This window comes from Syngnathus leptorhynchus, chromosome 18 (assembly GCF_054491065.1).
Source record: "Syngnathus leptorhynchus isolate UIUO chromosome 18, UIUO_Slep, whole genome shotgun sequence".
NCBI lineage: Eukaryota > Metazoa > Chordata > Actinopteri > Syngnathiformes > Syngnathidae > Syngnathus > Syngnathus leptorhynchus.
In genome coordinates, this window is record NC_141212.1 from 4,495,802 (window position 1) to 4,517,288 (window position 21,487).

General features: G+C 37.7%; 2 protein-coding genes and 1 long non-coding RNA gene across 4 annotated transcripts; 1 reads left to right on the forward strand and 2 right to left on the reverse strand.

Moving 5' to 3' along the window:
* Positions 1-191: 191 nt before the first annotated feature.
* On the forward strand, positions 192-13,142 carry lama4 (laminin, alpha 4). Of its 2 annotated transcripts, none has more exons than XM_085937206.1 (40): positions 192-575; positions 2,478-2,579; positions 2,699-2,826; positions 2,918-2,998; positions 3,069-3,283; positions 3,517-3,617; positions 3,842-4,022; positions 4,246-4,329; positions 4,405-4,556; positions 4,645-4,755; positions 4,938-5,049; positions 5,257-5,421; positions 5,508-5,701; positions 6,195-6,311; positions 6,398-6,546; positions 6,676-6,817; positions 6,896-6,989; positions 7,068-7,184; positions 7,328-7,513; positions 7,579-7,718; positions 7,830-7,994; positions 8,100-8,245; positions 8,313-8,475; positions 8,549-8,682; positions 8,770-8,941; positions 9,025-9,156; positions 9,262-9,404; positions 9,555-9,684; positions 9,756-9,893; positions 10,007-10,140; positions 10,336-10,500; positions 10,602-10,755; positions 10,838-10,989; positions 11,063-11,252; positions 11,337-11,492; positions 11,652-11,811; positions 11,969-12,093; positions 12,175-12,268; positions 12,451-12,567; positions 12,636-13,142. In XM_085937206.1, the coding sequence occupies exons 1-40, from the start codon at positions 477-479 to the stop codon at positions 12,788-12,790; spliced, it is 5,595 nt and encodes a 1,864-aa protein (XP_085793332.1). In that variant the 5' UTR covers positions 192-476; the 3' UTR covers positions 12,791-13,142. The 2 variants fall into 2 exon arrangements, with proteins under 2 accessions (XP_085793332.1, XP_085793333.1); XM_085937207.1 differs by having other exon boundaries at positions 12,651-13,142.
* Positions 1,504-12,773, reverse strand: LOC147042507 (uncharacterized). The gene is made up of 3 exons (XR_015068854.1): positions 12,629-12,773; positions 3,828-4,014; positions 1,504-3,610 (listed from the first exon to the last, which is right to left on the reverse strand). It is a non-coding gene; the product is annotated as an uncharacterized LOC147042507 (long non-coding RNA).
* A 1,275-nt stretch (positions 13,143-14,417) lies between the features above and the next one.
* kcnk10a (potassium channel, subfamily K, member 10a) lies at positions 14,418-19,546 on the reverse strand. The gene is made up of 7 exons (XM_085937829.1): positions 19,495-19,546; positions 17,514-17,896; positions 16,418-16,535; positions 15,985-16,145; positions 15,660-15,852; positions 15,440-15,582; positions 14,418-15,095 (listed from the first exon to the last, which is right to left on the reverse strand). Exons 1-7 carry the CDS (start codon positions 19,544-19,546, stop codon positions 14,418-14,420), a joined length of 1,728 nt encoding a protein of 575 aa, XP_085793955.1.
* Positions 19,547-21,487: the final 1,941 nt, after the last annotated feature.

A 21,487-nucleotide genomic window follows, 5' to 3' on the forward strand; every position in this document is an offset into this window, starting at 1 on the left:
ATCTATCTATCTATCTATCTATCTATCTATCTATCTATCTATCTATCTATCTATCTATCTATCTATCTATCTAATCTAATCTAATCTAATCTAATCTATCCATCCAGTCCGTATAGTTGACATAGCAAACTTCCCAACTGTCTTCTCTTGCACTCTCTCCCCTGCCTCTCTCCTTTTTCCTGCCTTTCTTTCCATCTGCATGTGATTTAGACACACTGACTCAGGCAGTGGGGGGAGGGCAGTTTGACCAAGTGAGAAGATTCAGCTCTGGCAACGAGAGAGACAGAGAGAGAGAAAGGGAGGCAGTTCACACAACTTTGTTTATTCTACTCAGCCTGGGCCAGAACTAGGCAGAGTGACAAATCAAGACATTGGAGCAGTGGAAAACGGAGTTACGCAGAGACTCTCCCCACTGTGTGTCTGAACGGACAGACACAGATTGAAGGGAGTCCAACTAAGCCAAAACAGAATAGGCTATGGCTCCTAAATCTATTTGCTACCTCTGCCTTTTAGGCATTTTCACCGGGATTGCTTCTGCTGTCAGATTTGGAACAAAGCAACAGACATCATTGAAAGTAAGTGTTTTGAAAAGCAGCATTGATTTTTTGACACCAATATTCATCGTGTAGATAGTTCATGCAGGATGGATATTGATAAGTGTTATTTTCAATTGTGTAGTTTTGCTTTGAAGATTCCTGCATGGTTTTAACTTTGAAAGCCTCAATATCTTCTAGTTAATGCTTTCACTGTCTCATTTGCCCCACCCTGACTAATACGGTTTTACTTTTCGATAGGTTGTCATGAAATGTTACACTGTTTTTATTTTCATGCCAATATCCATATTTTATATTGGGCATTAGTTAAACAGGGATTTTAGAGTGACTTCATTTCCCAAATATGGAAAAACTATTCCTTACAGCATGCCTGATGAGGATTTATTCATATGTCTCCGAGTCGTCTGACTGCATGGCTCAACTCCCACAGATTTACTGTGAGCAGTTAGGGTGACATTCTCATGACCCGACATTTTTTTTTTTCCATTTGAAGGACATTCCAGGGGAGTTACCATGAATAAGTTTGTCGTTTGTGTTCCTCCACAGATCACAGGAAGGAGATTCTGAATGCAAAATGACATTTAATAATCAAGCTGTTGTCATTTGATAAACAGAATAAAATAAATAAATAAATAAATAATCAGAAACTTGTTTTTGTGTTTAACACTATTTTCAGCTTCACGGCATACCGAAGCCGAATCACAGCGACACAGGCTATAAAAGAAGTTCGAACAATTGAAAGACTGTGACTTTCTCTAAAAGACGGCGACTAGTTGAATGTCATCTTTGTTATCCAGCAGAGTGAACATGGTGGGAGGGACACACCAATGTGAAATGAATACTGACTCTGCTCACCAAATTTATATAACGTCACACCAAGAGAATGATGTCTAATGTTTCCAAACAATAAAAATATCGATATTTATATCTAATTTACCTCTACCATTTATATACAGTATCATAAAAAGTCCATGAAATGTATACATGAGCAGCAGGACACCATCTTGAACAAACACAGATAATTAAGAAAAACAATATGGCGGAACTCGCCCGGAAAAAATAAACTTCTGAAGAGGAACATCATGTAATAAAAAGCAGTAGGAAGTTCAACTACATAAACAAAGATGTCAACTTTGACACGACTCAAGACAATGCTGGCATCAGAAGAGTCAGAGAAAGATGTTTGTGTAACAAATGACCAATCCTATAGAAAGATGTACACAATGCAGAACGTAAAACTCAAACTTTGAATTTAGATCACGTTGGAGCAGAGCTTCCTGACCATCTGTTGGATTTCCTATAAGCACTTCAACCCCCTTCCCATGCATTCTCAACAGCGTAAGCACTGCAGCTGTTTGACACGTCATTCTGTGGTCAAAGAGCCAAGGCCTTAACCGGGTCCAAACACTTTAGGTGACTTTAGAAATGGTAAACAACAGATAGTGTTTCTCAAATGTGATTTCTCACTTGGTTCGTTTTGGACAGTAAGAATCATTCAAAAGGTTTCATGGATGGACAATGGAACATCTACAATTGCAGTTGAGATTCCTCATAATGAAAAAATCTGCTGAGCTAATGATTAGAACGTTTTCAAATGGACCCCTTTAGCTGCCCAACAATACGCCTGACATAAATTAATGTAACAAATGACCCCTCCGGCTGCTTACAAACATGTCTTTATAAAAAAATAAAAACTTTCTATACAACGTGCTTTTGGGATTAACGCAATTTCCACATTTTAGAGTTCAAAGTCTGATTTTAATCAAAAAAGTAAATCAAAAAAGATAAATCGAGATTTAGGTCTATCTGGGGTGGCACCTAGGTCTCCCAGTGTCAGAGGGCAATTATCTCTCTGATCCCATTACAAAACATCATTGTTCATCCACTCTATTTTTTTAATTGATTATTTTGTCCACTCTTTAGGTGTGTGCTAAGGGATTTTTCCTGAGTGAACAAAACAAATGCTTGCCCTGTAACTGCAAAGGCCATGCGGATCATTGTGAGGAGATCACGGGAATTTGCTTTGTAAGTTAACACATTTGTTTCAAAGACACAAATTTGATTTATTTTAGGAAATGAATGCTACTTGTAACCACATTAGAAAACCTTAAAGAAGACATGCATTTTATTTGATTGTATTTCAGAATTGCAGCGATCACAGCGTGGGTGATTTCTGTGAAATGTGCGAAGATGGTTATATGCTAGCACCTAGCCAGGTTGGACGCCATAGCTGCCAACCCTGTGCCTGCCCTCTCTCTGTCCCCTCAAATAAGTATGCATGTCTGTAATTTTTTTGCACAATATAAAAATTGAACATTGCTAAGCCTGTTTTGCAACAATTCTGCCTGTATTTTTCTGGCCAGTTTTGCAGTCCATTGTGACAGACAAGGTGACATTCAAAGGTGCAAATGCAAAGAGGGTTATGCTGGACATATCTGTGAGAGGTGAGACGTGTCATCCATCGAGGTCAAGAAGAAATTTGAGCTTTATTGTAATAATAATTTCTTTGTCCAGGTGTGCACCGGGTTACTATGGCATGCCAATGAAAATTGGTGGTTCCTGCAAGCGATGTGACTGTAATGGCAACTCTGACCCAAACTTGATTTTTAATTGGTGCCACAATGTAACCGGCCATTGCCAACACTGCTGGAGTAACACCGCTGGTCCGAATTGTGAGAGGTGTGCACAGGGTTTCTACGGCGATGCCATCACTGCCAAGAACTGCAGAGGTTTGGTCATAAAAAATGTTAACAGAGTAATTTAAATTTGTGATGTTCCAATAATAAACCTGAGTGACGTTAGACTCGTTTGCCAACTCAAATGAAACATAAATATGTGACAAACACAAGATTTTAATTAGGTGAAGGTTCTCCTTCAGGCTTTGCAGTTCCAAAAATAAACTTTTCACAATACCTGTTACACAACCTCTAACACAATGCTGTGTGTTCCATGTCTCTCCCAGAGTGTGAGTGCAACAAATGTGGTACATCCTCATGTGATGACAGGACAGGAGTGTGTCACTGTAAACCAGGCGTCACCGGGAAACTCTGTGACCGCTGTGAGGTAAGACAAATCATGGTAAATCATTTCATTTCTGCCGTTAATTGGATGATTGAAAAAAAAAAACCACAATAGGAGAAACATAGTTGCAGTAATTTTAATATTGACACGTAAATTTGTCTTTGCGGGCCACATAAAATGAATTGCTGGGCCACATCTGGCCCCTGGGCCTTAGGTTTGACCCCATTGTTGTTGTTTTTTTTTGGTACTTACCAATACTTTTTCAGGAGGGTTACTCGGGTTTCTCCAGCTGCCAAGGATGTCAGAGATGTGAATGCAGGCCAGCTTCTCTCCGTCCCACCTGCCATTCCCTCACTCACAGCTGTCTGTGCCGCCCGGGTGCTGGAGGACGTTATTGTGAGAGATGCCTTCCAGGATTTTGGGATTATAGCCCCTCTGGCTGCAAGAGTAAGTTGTTGATTCATCATGCAATTGTTCTCAAGACCACTTAAGTGAAAAATGATCCCTGGCTACTCTCCAATGGTAACGTATGGTAACAACTCCCCAGCCAGAAGCAGTTTTATGGATTTCTTCCCCCACCCTTCCATTTCTAACAGCTGTAGAACATTTTTCAGTCTTTATGCCAAAAGCCATAATGATGTATGGAATGCATTTTTACATTGTTTTACAGAATGTGACTGTGAGAGCAGTCACTGCGATATGCACACAGGAGAGTGCCTACCAGAGTCTGCAAATGTTAACCTATGCAATATCAGTAAGATGAGTTACCTACCAATCAGGAATTTAAATAATTTCAACCTTGATCAACCATATCTAAAATTCTTTGCAGGTTGCGATGAATGTATCTGGCATGTTATCGGAGATTTGCGGCTGTCCAATAAAACACTGGACCATTTGAGGGTTGGAGTGTTGAATGTTTCTACTGGAGCTGCGGTTAATGATAGAGTCAAATATTATAACTACACAGCTCAACACCTGCAGGTAAATAAACAGATGTGTATGTATAAAAAAAATAAAAAAATAACATTTTGAATGGTTGACAATATATGCATGTCCTTGTGTGTTTCAGAATCAGTTTTCTACCTGGAGAAACAAACTGTCTGAAATAAAAACAGAGACTGGGGAAGTGGAAGACTCAACACGGGAGGTCGTGTCAGATATAAAAAAGCTTAGTAAATCGGTCAGTAATGTTTTTCATTTTTAATAATGTCTTTAATAATGTGTAATTTTTAATAATGATTATATTTTGATTTTAAAAAATGTGCAATTTCCCTAGAATTACAATTGATAAGGTTAAAAGGTTAGCTTAGTGCACAATGTCTAAATTAATTGTGTTTTTATGTTTTATGTTTAAATTAATAGGAAAACACAGTGAAGAGTCTGGGGAGCCAGCTTGATGAGGAAACACAGCAAACCCTAATGCTAGCTAAACATTTCAGCAAAAATCTCACTGACCTCAATACGCGCATTGAAGGTAACATATCGCTTAATTGATAGTTTTATAATCTATTTGTGTTTATATTTAACTTTTTAAAATGTCTAAGAATCTGTATGCAAAATCCCTGATCCTAAAACATATTTTTTTTTTTTTTTTTTTGTTGCTTTTTTTAAACCAAGCATTAGATTTAATCTATGACCCCAGCACACAATAACACTGTGATATTTTTGTTTTTGTCTGCAGAAATGATCCATGAATGGGACCTGTACAGTGTTTACCAGGAAGCGGACCCCGAGTTGGTCAGAAGAAACACAGATGAAGCGATAAGTGTTGTGAGCAGAATGAGGAATCTTGATTTGTCTACACAAGGGCCTTTAACCATTGAAGAATCAACTGAAGCTCATGATTGTAAGTATTAGTACGTTTTTTTTGTAAATGAATATACAGCACATGTCTATTGAGTGTAATACAATTCTCGTCTTGGCTTTATTTAGTGTTAAGGCGTATTCGTCAGTTGGAGAAGAAGTCACTGATTACACAAGGTCATCTGACCCCACTCAAGTCGAATTTGTCTCGCTTTACGACCAAGCTGTCTGACGCTGAGTCCTTCCTCCAGAATGCAACTAGTACAATTGAGAAGACGCGGGATATGAACAGCGGCAATGTCCTCAAATTCCAGAGGAATGAGGTAATTTCTCATGACCTTCAGGGTTAAGTGAATGCAGCTTTTCTTGGATCTCTTCCAGCATTTTTTCTGCACACGGAGTATTTAATTTCATACAGTAAGCATATGTTGTAGACCCTAACCTAATAAGGTTAAATAGATAAAAAGAAGAAAATAGATAAAAGTATAGCATGTCTACGTCAGAGGTGTCAAACCTAAGGTCCGGGGGCCAGATACGGCCCACCACATCATTTTATGTGGCCCGTAAAGACAGATTTTGCATTGACCATGTGTCATTACTTAAATTACAAATTGTCTTTACGTTTTAAAAATAGAGATATTGATGGACTTGTCTAAGGTGAGTCGGAGTTCAAGCATGATTGAGATTTCCTTTATAACGCACTGTAATGTAGCACATGAGTTTTGACGTTTCTATTTCTTGTAACAATCAATTTCTACTTCTATTTGTTGGTGTTTAAATGTTTTCATGTTTTTTGGGTTTGTTTTTTACCATCAGGAAAGCCTGCAGAAGATGACAACAGAGTTCGTAGCTGTTTTGAACAGTACGGAAAAAGCCAGAGAGATAATTTCTAAATCACAAGGAAATGTGGATGAGATGGATATGTTGGTCCAGGTAGGATTGCCTTTTTTTTTTTTTTTTTGACATAAAACTTGCTGCATAATGTTAAAGTGCTTGACTGGCTTTCTTTTCCCAAACAGAATATTACACAGTACCATGCTGCAATTGATGGTGCCAGTCAAAAACTGACGGAAAAGATGAAAGAGCTCTCATCTGCTGACACTGAATTGGTTGGAAGGGCAGATGAGCATGCTGAAGATCTTGAACGACAGGCCACCAAATTAGAAGAGTAAGAAAATTGTCTCAGTAGAGCATCGGTGTCAAACCCAAGGCCCGGGGGCCAGATACGGCCCGCCAAATCATTTTATGTGGCCCGTGAAGACAAATTTAATAAAACATATGTTATCCTATGTCTCAGGGACCTGCGAGATAGTGATACCAACGGATTTGTGCAGAAAGCCATAACTGCTGCCAATGTCTACATCAATATAGCTAAATACGTCAACGACGCCAATATCACATCACTTACGACCTTGAATTTATCCGACACAGCAAATGACGTAAGTTGACAGAATCCAAAACAAATATATATACCGTATGCTCATCAACTTTATGTCCTATTTTTTTCCACGTTTCAGTCCGTCACTGTGATCAACATGCAGCTTGTTGATCTAGTGGTAAAATGCGACAATGTTTTCAAGGAGTCTGTTTCATTGCATTCTGAACAAATAGGTAGGGATTATTCAAACGTTATATCCCGACATTGTCGTGTATGATTTTTTTTCTACATTGACATCATTCTTATTCCAGAGGTAAAAGCCGAGGTGGTTGATAAAATGAAATACATTGAGGAGACGAGAGAGACCTTGGAGAAAAACACCAAAAAACTGGAAGAAATTGTGCAGGATATTTCTGAAATTCAAAAAGGTAGAAAAAATACCTCCAGTATTTGCCTAGCTACTGTATGTCAAGATAATACTGTGAACATTTTCTGTGTGTCTGTGTCAACCATAATTCTATAAATATAGACAGATAAATTAATTTACCACAACTTCTGCAAACTTTTCTAGTTAGAACTAATGAGCGACTGGAGTATACACTCAAGGTGGCTGAGGGAACTCTCAACCGATCAGCAGGAGTCCTCGAGACAATTATGCCCATTAGTAACAAAGTTGAAGAATGGGCTAATAATCTGAACGAAAATAAATACTCGACAGTTGCCTATGAGCAAGCCATTGATTCTGCAAAGGAGTCAGGTATGTTATCTTAAATGATTTGAACTAGTCATTTCTTGCCGTGCTCAGTTTTATGTACTTTACAGTGGATCACCTCAATTTCCTTGTTCCTGAACTTTTGGATAAGCTTAAAGTGGTTGAGCAGAAGAAGCCCGTCAATAACATAACTGCTAATGTCATGAGAATCAGAGAACTCATAGCCCAAGCCAGAAGTGTGGCAAAGAAGGTTTGTTCTTACATAAAATATCACCGAGATAAAACACAAGTGGTTCCAAACCCTTGATATAGTTTGAGCTTGCTCCAATGATGCAAATTTGACATATTTTTTTCATTCTAGGTTCAAGTGTCTATGAAGTTCAACGGTCAGTCATCAGTGGAGATTCATGCTGATACCAGTTTGGAAGAACTGAGGGCAGTGACGTCCATCAGCTTATTTATGAGAGTTGACCCAGACACAGACCCAATAGAGGACCGTTTCATTTTATATCTGGGAGACAAAAATGTAAGTATGTAATTATAATCATGTAATTTAATAGTGAATGCACAAAACAAAAGAACTCCAGGAAATGTCGTTTTTGTAATATTACAAAATCTTCTGTAACGTTAGGGTAAGAAAGACTACATGGGACTCGCCATCAAGAATGACAACCTTGTGTATATGTATAAACTTGGTGGTGAATACATTGAAATCCCACTGAGCTCAAAACCTGTCAGCCAATGGCCTGCTGTATTCAACTACATCAAAGTAGAGAGGTACTGTCAAATCAAATTTCATTCAAAGAACACAGTGGTAATATTTCCTTTTTTTTTTTCTTGGCAGGTTGGGTCGACATGGGAAAATCTACCTAGTAATTCCCAGCCAGAGATCCACAGATGAACAGAAGTTCATTCAGAAAGGCGAAGCTCCGGGAACGGAATCACTTTTTGACGTTGACCCAAATGACATGGTGTTCTTTGTTGGGGGTGTCCCGCCAGATGCTACGGTATTTCTTTTGGAATTAGAAACAAAACAACATAATATTGAAGAATTTCTATATTTGAATGATTTCATTTCAGCTCCCACCACCTTTGACTCTGGCTCCCTTTGTGGGCTGCATCGAGTTGGCCTCACTGAATAATGATGTGATCAGTTTATATAATTTCAAAAGCACTCACAAAATGGATGTGGTTGCATCACCACCATGTTCCAGGTATTTTTTTTTTCAGTTTAATATATTCTTAGTGAATGTTGGACTTTTGTATCCAATAACAAACTAATTTTTTTCTTGTAATTGAAGGTACAAACTGGCTTTTTCACAGAGTCGTATCGCAAGCTATTTATTCGACGGAAAGGGCTACGCACTGATCAATAACATAGAACGGAGGGGGAAATTTGGTTATGTCACAAGATTTGATATTTCAGTGCGAACCGTCGCAAACAATGGCGCGCTCTTCATCATGGTCAATGCTGTAAGTGAAAACATTTGGAACGAATACTCAAGGGACACCCTGACGTTGAAAAAAACTGTTGACTGTTGCTTTTATTTTCCCAGGATAAATTTTTTCTTTTAGAAATAAAAAATGGATTTTTACGCCTAATGTATGATTTTGGATTCAATGAGGGGCCAAAAGTTTTGGAGGATAATATACCAAAGCTAAAAATAAATGATGCAAGATACCACGAGGTATGTTTTTTTTTAAGATATATATTTTTTAGAATAAATACTCAAGATAAATAGGCAAATTTTAATTTCAACTAATATGTTGCCTGTGTTTGACTCATGGTACAGATATCGGTGATCTATCATCAGTCAAAAAAAGTTATTCTTCTGGTGGACAAGAGTCATGTTAAATCTTTGGAGAATCCCAAAACTACTTTGCCATTTTCAGACATCTACATAGGTGGGGCACCCACACACATTCTATCGTCTAGGTGAGTAAAAAAAAAGCTGGAATTAATAATATTCAATGTTAACGCTAATGCAAAATCATTTTCATGCATTTGCTGGACAGTTGAAAGGTGTGAAACAAAAAAAAATGCAAAATTTTGATTGATGTCACCAAAATATGTTTTTCTTGACAGGCCCGAGCTGTCTGCTGTGGTTGGCCTCAAAGGTTGTGTCAAAGGCTTCCTGTTCCAGAAAAAAGACTTTAACCTCTTAGAGGAGCCTGGCACCATTGGCATCAGTAGTGGCTGCCCTGAAGAGTCCTTTGTAAGTGACATGCTTAGTCTTTTTTTTTTCAGTATTAGATTACGTGACATGTTCATTTATTTTTTTCCCAGGCATCTCATAAAGCCTATTTCATGGGTGAAAGCTATTTGGGATCTTCAGCAAAGATTTCACCATTTGACGATTTTGAAGGAGGCCTCAACTTTAGAACTGTTCAAACCAGTGGATTATTATTCTATCACAATGAAGGGGTATTAAAAAAATAAAAATTCTAATTTAATTCATCAACATGTCTTACTTTAGTTGCTGGTGCCATTATTCGTAATAATTATTATTAATTTTTTTTGCATTTTTATCGTTTTAGCCGGACGAATTCAGCATCTCCATTGAGAACGGAGCAGTGGTGATGAACACACGTGGAACAAGAGTAAAATCACATAAGAAACACTATAATGATGGAAAGACACACTTCTTATTGGCCTCAGTGAATAATCAAAAGTAAGCATTTGATTTTACTTGAATAAAACTTTTTGTTTTTTTTATGCAAAGAATTACTATACATTTTGATAGGTGTGGTCAAATAATACAATTTTTTTTATTCCGCTACATTTTATTCAGTTATTAATATTTTGCTACATTTTTAGTTATTTATTATCAATGAGACTCAATAACAGTATTTTCTTTTCACCCGAGGTATTTATTATTGGTGGACGATAAAGACAAGCAGGAGAAGAAACGACCACAATCAGCCACAAGACTCGCTTCTGATTCATCAGTAAAGAACTTCTACTTTGGTGGATCACCAAGTGGTATCTTAAAGAACTTTACAGGCTGCATTACTTATGCCTACATAAACAGGTAGATCACTTCTTAACATAAGAAGCATGTCAATTGCCTGAAATGCTAAAATTGCTTCTTTCAATTAGTAGATCAATTTACTCAATTTACTCTTTATGTAGGAAAGACCGAGATATCGAGCCGGAAGACTTTCAGCGCTACACCGAAAATGTCCAAACTTTCCTGCAAGACTGTCCAGTGCAAAAGCCGCCTGCTACTCTTTCATCGAGAAACAGGGATGACGAACATATAGCCAAACGTAGGCAATCACGCAAGGTAAAAAAAAATAAAATGAATTAAAAGAAATTCAGGAAATATTTGTATTGTTAATTTTGACCAAAAATCTAATTTGCTACAGGTTAACAGGGATGAATCCATCCACAAATTAAGAAGTGACATTGCTCCTTGCCATCTTGCAAGTCACCAAGCAACACAACATGCCTACCAATATGGGAGCTTTGCAAACAGTAGGCAGCACTACAAAGAGCTCCCCAAATCCTTTTCTCATAAGTAAGTCTTCTGAGGATTCTTAAGTATCTTAAAAGCTTTCTCCAATAAAATAACCTCACTGTTTTTCTCCCAGGTCCAACTTTTCCTTATCCCTAAAGACCAACACATCATATGGCCTCATTTTTTATATATCTGACATCCAAGAGAAAAATTTTATGACTCTTTTTCTAGCCAATGGTAGACTTGTATACGCCTTCAATGTAGGTGATCAGCGAGTGGAAATCTGGAGCGACGGAAATTACAATGATGGAGCATGGCATAATGTAAGTTGATGATATAATAATATAATATATATCAAATATATATACAATTGTACAGTAACAATAACTTCTGCTTCCTTTCTGAAGGTAATTTTTATACGTAATGGAAATATGGGAAAATTGGTCATCGATGGGCTCACAGTGATGGAGGACCGAGTTATGGGAAAAGTTGTGCCCTGGCATGTCAGCAGTCCTCTCTACTTTGGAGGCGTGCCTCCAAAGCGAGCACAAAAAAATATTCAGGTATGGATTTATTTTTTTTTTTTTTTCAACTGCAAAAACTATTACTCCAATATGGAAAAATATTTATTGAAAAGGACCTGAAAGAAATAATTATTTCTTATATGCAATATATAAATGCTAGATAGATGTATTTTTATATATATATTTTTTTTTCTTTAGAGTAACTCAGTAAACAGCTTTTCTGGCTGTTTGAGAAATATTCAGCTCAATGGACACTGGTTGTCATCAGCGGATGAAACATTTGGGGTCACGCCATGTTTTGAGGGACCTACTGAGGCAGGAACATTCTTTGCAGAGCAAGGAGGATTCATACTTTTGGGTAACTTTTTGCTCTCCAGTATTTAAACCCCTGACATAAAACAGTAGGGCGTGCCAGATCTGGCCCTCGAGCCTTATGTTTGACATAAGCACAAAATAAAACTAACACATTTTTATGTCAAGCCAACCTCACAGAATTTCTTACTTCCATCTTTTAGACGTACTTGACTTGGGACCTAGATTTCAGCTAGAAATGGAGGTGCGACCTCGTGTGACATCAGGCGGACTTCTCCATGTGCCCATAGCAGAGGGTTATTTTTCAATATACATTCATCAAGGAGCAGTAAGTATACGCCACACATTGATTATGCTCAAATAAAAAAACATCTTGGAAATTTTGAAATGAACAGAATCTATTTTTCAGGTCATAGCTGTTTTGATTGATGGGACGAATGAATTATTGGCAACAGTTTCTCCAAGACGGTCCCTGTGTGCTGGCCACTGGCATAAAATTGCAGGTAAGTATTATATTGTGGTCAAAATGCATTTAAGAATTTCTTCATAAGATGAACATATTTTGTAAAGAAAATGCATGCGATATTTCCGCAATTTTATTTTTTAATTCAAATAATTTTCTCATATAATGGCAGGCAATTTGATTTAATATTGATTTAACCTGTTCTGTCCAATTTTATCACAGTGATAAAAGATATGAACAAACTCAAGTTGCAAGTCGACCAAGAGGTCCACAGTGTGGATGGATCTCTTAATCTTCATTCTCCAATCACCGGAAAGATTTATATTGGTGGAGCTCCAGGTTAGTTATCTCCCAATGTTTGTACTTTTGTATCTTTTCAAGATTTTAAAGATTTGTCTACCTTTCAGATCTCTCCCTTGCAGGAAGCCATGTAAGCAAGGAGCCTTATGTAGGTTGTATGAAGAACCTGAGGATCAACAACAGCGACGTAAACTTCTCTGACGCATCTCTCGTCAGTGGAGCGGTCAGCATCGGATCCTGTCCGGCTGTGAAACAACAATAAAAAAAATATCCAACTGCCATATTAATCACAAGAATGAGGAAAAATATAACAATTTTTTGTTACAACCACACTAATGGCATTAATCAAACTGAAATACTCAAAGTATACATTTGGAACATATTGTCCAATCACACGGTATGCTAACCTTGCTAACTAACAATGCATCAGGTTTCCTATCTTGTATAAATGGCATCATTTGGGCAACACAATTTTCTTTGTATTAAATGTGTTGAAAAAATTACATTGCAGCTTTGAGTGTCCAATTCCCAACATATATACTTTATATTATATATACACACAGTTTCTCTGGCCTGGCTAAATGTGTGATGGTTAGCATGCATCTCTAATAAACTCATAAACCATATTTAATAGTCTGTGTCACAGATCGGAGCACGGTGACCAAATACTGCTTGGACCAATTTTTATTGACGGGAAAAGGGGTAGTGGGGAGCAGGAATAACTGCAGGTGTCCGCTCGGATAAGGCTCGGTCGGCAACGGACGTCCACTTGGACCAATAACAGAAACAGGTAACAGCCGACAGGTAACGAGCCATGCCAACAGGTAACAATCAGGTGAGAAGAATAGTCAGACATAGAGACTTACACAATCAGGTGGCAAAGTGAACAGAGAAGTCCAATAACATGGTGAAACGACAAGGAGATACACGTGGGCAGGGTTTAAATACACATTGGAGCAGATGACATTGATTAAGGTGATTACGGTAGACGCACAGGTAGGAAGGGGGGATGAGAGCGTCTGAAATGTGTAAAATTGCCCTTTTAGCACCCAACAACTAACTAGCAGTTAACTAACATGGTCTGGTAAAGTTGACACTGGGTCAGTACAAATGTGAAGGAGTCAGGCACTGAAAACAATGGACCAAAAATGTTCCTGTTTCCTGTTGCACTTTGAAGACTTCCTTTGTAGTACATGTTTCCAAACTTAGTCTGGGACCTGTCGGAAATTGTTTGTGTTTATACATTCTGGACCGCACTCATGTTTTTGTTTCAATTCATTTAAAAAAATTAAAAAAAGACAATTGAAGCAATTTTCTCTTGGATTTAAGATTGAACGGTGATAGCACCTGGATGGGTAAAAATCAAACTGCCAGAAGGGTAACATCTCATAGCAACTTTATTTAATTGGGGGAAGAAAATAACGATAAATTTTTCAATTTTTTGGAACCATAGTTCATCAAATTCATTTTAAATAGAGAATGTTTCAAGGCAATCTTTTCAAATATCATAGCTGCGAGGATACAAAATGTAATGAACCATCCATTTATAAACATATATTATGTTTATATATATGACACCCCTAAATATTATTTTAACATGACTTGGTAGAACTGGAAACACAAATAAACGGTAGTTGTGAGCTGACTTAAGCAGTTTGGTATCACTAAAAAATGCACAACCTATATTTTGCATTATTAAACTGGATCTTGGTGAAGCCAATTGAATGAGTCATATTATTAGGGCACAGTGATTACTGCATGTCAACGGAACAGTATACTGTAGCACAAAGAGGCAGGCATTATTCCCGCTTAAGCACATCGTGGTAAAAGAGAAAACCCAAGGCACAAATGGTGGCATTTTAAAACATATTCTTTTCACATACAGATTCTTATGGACTCATCTGAATATCTAGCTCTTTCATTTCAAGTGTTTCATCATTTTTGTTCTCTTTGGTTTGCTCAACAATAAGCCCATTATGTGACTTGTAAGCTTCTACAAACAAGGGAAATTCAGACAAGCTCGTATTACACTCTTTGTCTTCGGTTTCTTTGTGTTCGTCATCCCTGCTTTTTTCTTCGTTCATAACGGGCGTGCTACAATCAAAGGTGGCCGTCATCCAAGCGTAGGCTTCGCTATGAGGTCGCCGACTTTCTTCTGTGATGTTTTTCTTTAAGTCTCTATTTTTGTTGCGTTTTGCCAGTTTGGTGACAGAACTCAGGCGATTAAAAATATTGTCCTCAGAGGTTGTTTGGTGGTTGGACTGAGGGTCGCACTGGTCAGTGCCCTTTAGTCGAAGATTGTTCAATTTAGTGTCAATACTCTCGTGGGAAGAGGTTTTGTAGCTGTTGGTATCTAGACTGTTGAAGATGGCTCTACGTTCTGGAGAAAGCATATCCATAGACACCGCACGTTGATCCAAGCCGAGTTGTCGTTTTTCCATACTTCGGATCGTGGCGGCTCGTTGAAGTTTGTCGCTGACCTCAACACTCATACGTCGCCTTGTCTCTCTTAGCTCTGCTCGGACATTTGCTTTCCACTCTGCTGCGTGAGCCTTGATTTCCCCAACCTTGGCAAAACAATACACAAATTATTTATTTATTTATTTATTTAGTCATTTATTTATTTAGTCATTTATTTATGTATTTATTAGTGCATTTGACATGTTACGAAAGACGATACAACAGACATATTCAACTGATAGTTACCCACGTTGCAAAATAATTCATTCCAAAATAATTCATAATACAACTAGATGATGTCAAACATAGGTGTCAAACCTAAGGCCCGGGGGCCAGATACGGCCCACCACATCATTTTATGTGGCCCGCAAAGACAAATTGTGCATGGACTTCATTTGTCAGTCACAAAAATGAGTTTGACACCACTGATGTAAAAGATCTGAGTGAATACCTCTTCTTTGGTCTTTTTGGATAGTACCCTCAACCAGTCGCCAATCATGTTGAGCACTGCAGCAAAATAGGCCAGACCACCCAAGATCCAAAACCACACCAGTGGTCTGTACCACTTGCGGTACTCAATCCTCCGATTTCCACCTGAAAATGTATGAAACAAAAATATTTCAGAGATATAAGCATTGTCATTCTTTTAGTTCCAACAGAAAATGTTTCACCTGCCACATAGTCTCCTATTCCAACAGTAGTCAAAGTAATGACGACAAAATATGTCGACTCCAGAGCTGTCCAACCTTCGATGTATTTGAAGATCACAGCTGGGATGGTCACAAACAGGATGCAGCCAGCCAGGATGAAGAGGAGGGTAGATGCTACTCTGATTTTAGTTTGACTGATTTGGTTGTGTTTGTTCTTTCCAGGAGAAATCACACACAATAAAAAAAAATGGTCCAATAATCGTCGATAATGTTTTAAAATTATTTTTCTTGGTCGGGTGTGTAAAAAAAAAACTATATATATATCAATTGTATACATTGAACTTACCCGGAACATCTTCTCAACTTTGGCAATACTTTTGACAAATATGGTCCCGAGCTGGTCACCAACTCCTGCTAAGAGGAATCCAAAGAGTGGGATGCCAAATATTGCATATAGAATGCAGAAAATTTTTCCTCCCTCAGTGCTTGGAGCGATGTTACCATACCCTATGAACAGGGAAGATAAGATCAAGATATATTTTTATACAAATATATAAATCAGAGACAAGCAAAAAGTGTTCAAATATTTTGGTAGTAAAAATTACAAGCAATATCGCTTTTTGTTTTCAAAAGTGAAAATAATTTGTAATTTTAATAATAACACAAAATCAATACAAAATTTGTCTTCACGGGCCACATAGAATGATCATGGGCCGTATCTGGCCCCCGGGCCTTGAGTTTGACACCATTTTTTGTTTGTTTTTGTTTTTTTATCGTACCTATGGTTGTGATAACGGTTCCAGCAAAGAAGAAGGCACTCCCCAGATCCCAGTGGCTCGAGTTATAAGAGGTATCACCCACAGGATTCACACCAGCATTCACAGCATCAACAGAGTGCTGGGGAGTGAAGCCAAGAGAGAGTCAGTTGAAATAGTTAATTCATTTATGGTTGACTAACTATGCTCCAGTTCCCTGTGACTCAGTGGTACGGAAAAATGGATAGATAGTCGGCAATAAGATTATGAGATCACAATACATCAGCACCTCATAAAAAAATGCAATAAAAATTATCTTTGAGGTAAGTCTCAAGACAATAATATCTTAAGTATAGCTTTTATTTTTTGGGCTCAAGGGAAATGCTGTAATATGGTGTAAGATTATTTACTGCAGTTTTCAAAGATTCGATTTGGCTTTGGATATTCTAAAACTTCAAGTGCAATAGAATGATTGGCTTTTTCTCACGATTGCATTCACAGAAATATGCAATGTGGAAATGATTAGATTTGACATTTCCAAACAGAGAACAAGCAAGACAGAAAGGGTAATTTATGCAACGAATCATCTTGAATTATAAACCATGACTGTAAAGGAGACTGCAATTTTACATATCTGAAAAGGTGCTTATAAATACATGAATAGGAGATTTGAAGTAATGTGTCGGCGGCTGTTACGGTCACATGACGCTACGAAGCTATTTTGTACTGTTTATGCCGAGACTCAGAGAAAACAAAACATCCGACTTGAATTTTTTTTTTTTCCAGTTCTATACTTGGAATAAGGAATGAATGGATTATGAAATGATGACACAGAGAGAATGTTTTTTTTTCTCAAGTTGGCGCTTTACTAAAGGACTATTTATTCTTTTTTCATCTACTTGAAACTAATGAAAGTATTCTTGTGTTTACCTCAGTAGTAATCGGCATTTTTTTTTGTACTTTTCAAGGTGAAGTGTGGTTTTATCAAATTACAGAATGACATTACGATGTGTTGACGATAATGGGGTCAGATTGATTGGAAGCTAAGCTTTCACTTGCTTTAATTTCCTCTCTCTCGTACTGAGGTAAAACTGGAGTATCGATCCGTGTCTGGTCTTACTTTGATGATGGCCTCCAGCTCATGTGGAGACACACAGGGATGTTTTTGTAGGAAAGCTGCCTTCTCTGCCGTGATGGTGATCTTCTGGTTGTTTTCAAAGGGCTGCTCTAATGCTTGGAACACCAGTCCTCCTGCTACCAAGTAGGCCACCACCACCACAAAAACCGCCAGCACTGTCTTAAGTTTCATCATGGTAAAAGGAGCTGCACCTTCAGCTACTGCTTCCATGCTGGCTACCATGCTGGTGGGCCGGGAGATGGAGAGTCGGGGTAGAGAACAGCCCATTGGGTTCTGCATGGTAGCCACGCTGGCGTGCACCAGGCTGGATTGAAGCATACCCGGTTGCATCTTTTTGGGTGGGACCAAATTGGTCTGAACTGCCGCTGAAGAAATATAAAAGATTTTTTTTTTTTTGACATTCTGATATGCAACAAATGAATTTTCAGATTGGCATAGTTTTATATTTTATTTTTATATTCTATTAGAGCTCCCATAAAACAATATAATACACCCTTTAAGAGATTTAATATGCAGTAACTGTTTTGTTATACAACATGTAAGTTTTCATCTAAAGGTTTATAAGAGTAAGCAAACGTAGCAAATTTCTCTTTGCCAGGGTTTGTTCAATGTTGAAAATAAGTCAAAAAGTTGCAAAGACATTCAGCAGATATTCCCAAAGTTGAAAATTGAAAACCTTTGCTACGTGCGCACACAATCGCAAACCACTCGGAAAAATGTATCGGACAAAATACTCCGATTCAATAGGAAGCAATATTTTCCCTCAAAACATTTATCAAGATAGTGTGAACAATTCACTTTCCGAACACTTACCCATGGTCGCCTTGAATGCTAACCACTGACAAAAGAAGCTAAATGACTGTCCTTTTATATCAGAGTGGTGTCCTGAACTTACCCTGCCTTGTGTTTGTAGCTCATTACACATAGCAGGTGAATAACTCCCGAAAAGAAAAAAAAAAAAATGGTGCCAGCATGGGAATTAAAAAAAAAAATCACAAGGCCTACTAACAATGTATCTATCCCTAAAAAATATATATAATATAAAAATATATATGAAATAATAATATCTATATTCTTATTATATATAAAAACAATATAATAAAAATAAATACATTTATAGAATTCTTAGATCTCCCAATTTGTTTTCATTTAACTGATTTGACCTCTTTTAGTTTCCTCATAGAAATGCAGTATTATAAGAAGCATGTTGCCAAATCTCACACAACACACTTTGCTTCTTTACTGTGTCACAAATGCAGTGGAAGTGTGATTATATTTGCATTTCCTAAAAATTATCCCAAAATGACAGCAGTGTCATTTGATATTTCTATTAAGTATATGCATTTCCTGTTAGGGGAACCACCACTGACCACTCTGTCGCATATGAGTGACACCTGCCACGATTGCTCGATTACTTCGAGTTATGTAATTCTTGGGTTGCAATGTGCCAAGAATGGCTACAATTTTCACATTATCCCAAAAGACATCCGATTTAAAGAGACACCAAATGGCTGAAATTCATCATATCCACAGCTGGATGAACATGAAGATGCTGTGATAGAACGTGACATTCATGCAAGATTTGAGGAGGTTGTACCCATAGTGGATGAGGTAATGCTAAATACAAAAACAGCAGTGGAAATCTCTCCACTGCGCCAACACTGAAGCCATTGGATTGGCAAACCTAATTGTTTTCCCACCAATTTTCAATATGTGCTTAATTAAATAGAAGTAATATGCCGCAGCTATTAACCATAAACTTCACCATGCAGGCTGAAGCTTCCTTCACTGCTGTATTTTTCTTTTCATTTTTTTTTTTCATGACCAGAAAAAAATATTTGTGGATGCACATGTATTAAGGCAAGACCTGCATACTGCAGCAATTAAACATTTAAGTTCAAATAAACTAAACAAAACTAATCCATTTAATGGAGGATAAACAAAAAACAATTGACAATCTAACCTGGTGACGGGCTGTTCCCTGGTTTTCTTGGTTTTTCACTGGGAAATTTCATCTTGAAGGTCCAGGTTTCTATAGATCAATCTATATTTCTTTAATATCTTGCAGCCTTCCGCGTTGCCTTTAACCGAGAAAGGATGGAGAAGGGCAGCGAATAAAAACACATCCTATACGGCGAGATTGTCTGCTGTAGTAGACTGGGATGGCTTTTTTGGAGATGCGGTTCCTTCTTCTTCTCTTTTACCTATGGCGCACCGCCACTGCATCAGCATCGGGGGAGTCAGGAGGGAGATAAACAAGACGCATGGACTCCCAGCGAGGAGGAGACAGACGTACGCTTAGATTTTGGAGGATTTTATTGGACGTCGTGATCTCGCTGCGACAACTGCATTGCATCGTGCGCATACAGCTAAGCTATGTGTCGAGAGATGATGATCCGATGATTGCTGCAGAGGTAGTGAAGATTGGAAATATTATTGCTGCAATCCTGGGAGGCTCCTTTAGAGTGAAGTATGTTACATTGATCCTATTCACAATGATAGTTTGTATTGACCTATGTGTATTGTGTGTCATAGGTGTTAAACATAAGGTCCGAGGGCCAGATACGGCCCGCCATATCGTTTTATGTGGCCCGCGAAGACAAATTGTGCATCGATGTCACGTGTCGATATTAGGTTTAAAATTGTCTTTATTTTACAAAATAGAGGTATTACTAGCAATTTTTTATTGTCATTCATCTTTTTTTTAAATATTGAAACAGTTTTTACTTGTCTCTTATTTTAAAACTCGTTAATCATCAGCTTGTTGTACAAACAATAATGATGAAACAAAATAGTACTGAAAACAGCTTGCATGTGGTAAATATTTAATGAGATTTTATATTCTCAAAAGGATTAAACAACATCAACAATAATATTTTGGTGCGCTAGACTAAGTCCTGAATATATGTAGATAAAAATATCAGTGGTGTATATTTTTTTATTGTTTTTTTATGTATTTGTTTTGTTATGGAAATGATTCAAATGAATACCTTTGTTTTTTGTTCAACTAATTCAAATAAAACAATTTTGAAGATATAGAGGTATTATTTCACTGCTTTTTATTGATGTTTTAAGTTTTTGCTGTGGTATCTCACCATTTTTTGTCTTTTTTAAAATTATATAAATTAATTTGACAGCTGCTGCTTGTTGCAAACAAAGTTGGTGTTACATTAAAACATTTTGCAAATTTGTCTTCAGTCTCTGTGATCCATGATGTTTATGATCTGATTGGTGGTGATCCCTAATTGCTGTCCCTGTGCTCAGCCGACCAATCAGTGCAGGGGAGAGTGACGTTATCTGTGATTGGTTGAAATGTGCCACCAGGTGTGTTCTTCAAAAAGGACTCTGTGCATTCAGCCTGGCTGTTTGTGTCCTGTGAGTTGTGTTGTAGTCTTTCTCCATTGGCTTGTGTCACGGGGATCCTTGGGTTACGACGTCCTCGAGTTACACTGTTTCATGTTGACAACACGTCTCATATATCATTTTTTTTATATTATTGATTCATCTCATATATTTAAAGCTTTATTTCGACCTAAGCGGTTTTGCGTCGTAAGCGTCGTAAAGGTATTCTAAGATTCGTAACGTGCGGGAACTAGTTGGTGCGAATACACCGCGAGAGAACCTGTGGACCGAAGAAGACTGCGTTACTGCGTTACGACGTTACTGCGGACTGGACTGTTACGTCGTTTCACTCATGCAACGCCCCTTCCAGTGTGCAAGGCAGCTACAGGAATAAAGGTAAGGACTTGTTTTTCTCTTTTTTTATTACTGTACTATTTAATTTTAAAACTGTTCCGACTTACACGGAAATTCGGTTTACATCGCCGCGTAGGGACAGATCAGCGTCTCAAACTAAGGACCGCCTAGAAGTTGTGATTCATTTCTTGAGGCATCGTTTGCTAATTATGCTATTTTTGTGTGGAAATCTTCAATAGCCAAAGAACAGCCAGTTCAAC

Excerpts from the sequence above, each read along its gene's own strand:
- kcnk10a (XM_085937829.1), bottom strand. The coding sequence starts at position 19,546 with ATGAAATTTCCCAGTGAAAAACCAAGAAAACCAGGGAACAGCCCGTCA. Across the intron at positions 17,897-19,494 it reads AGGGAACAGCCCGTCACCAG|CGGCAGTTCAGACCAATTTG; the intron begins GTTAGATTGTCA and ends ATATTTCTTCAG. Across the intron at positions 15,583-15,659 it reads AATAGGAGACTATGTGGCAG|GTGGAAATCGGAGGATTGAG; the intron begins GTGAAACATTTT and ends ATACATTTTCAG.
- lama4 (XM_085937206.1), top strand. The coding sequence starts at position 477 with ATGGCTCCTAAATCTATTTGCTACCTCTGCCTTTTAGGCATTTTCACC. Across the intron at positions 9,894-10,006 it reads TATTCTATCACAATGAAGGG|CCGGACGAATTCAGCATCTC; the intron begins GTATTAAAAAAA and ends TTATCGTTTTAG. Across the intron at positions 12,568-12,635 it reads TTATATTGGTGGAGCTCCAG|ATCTCTCCCTTGCAGGAAGC; the intron begins GTTAGTTATCTC and ends TCTACCTTTCAG.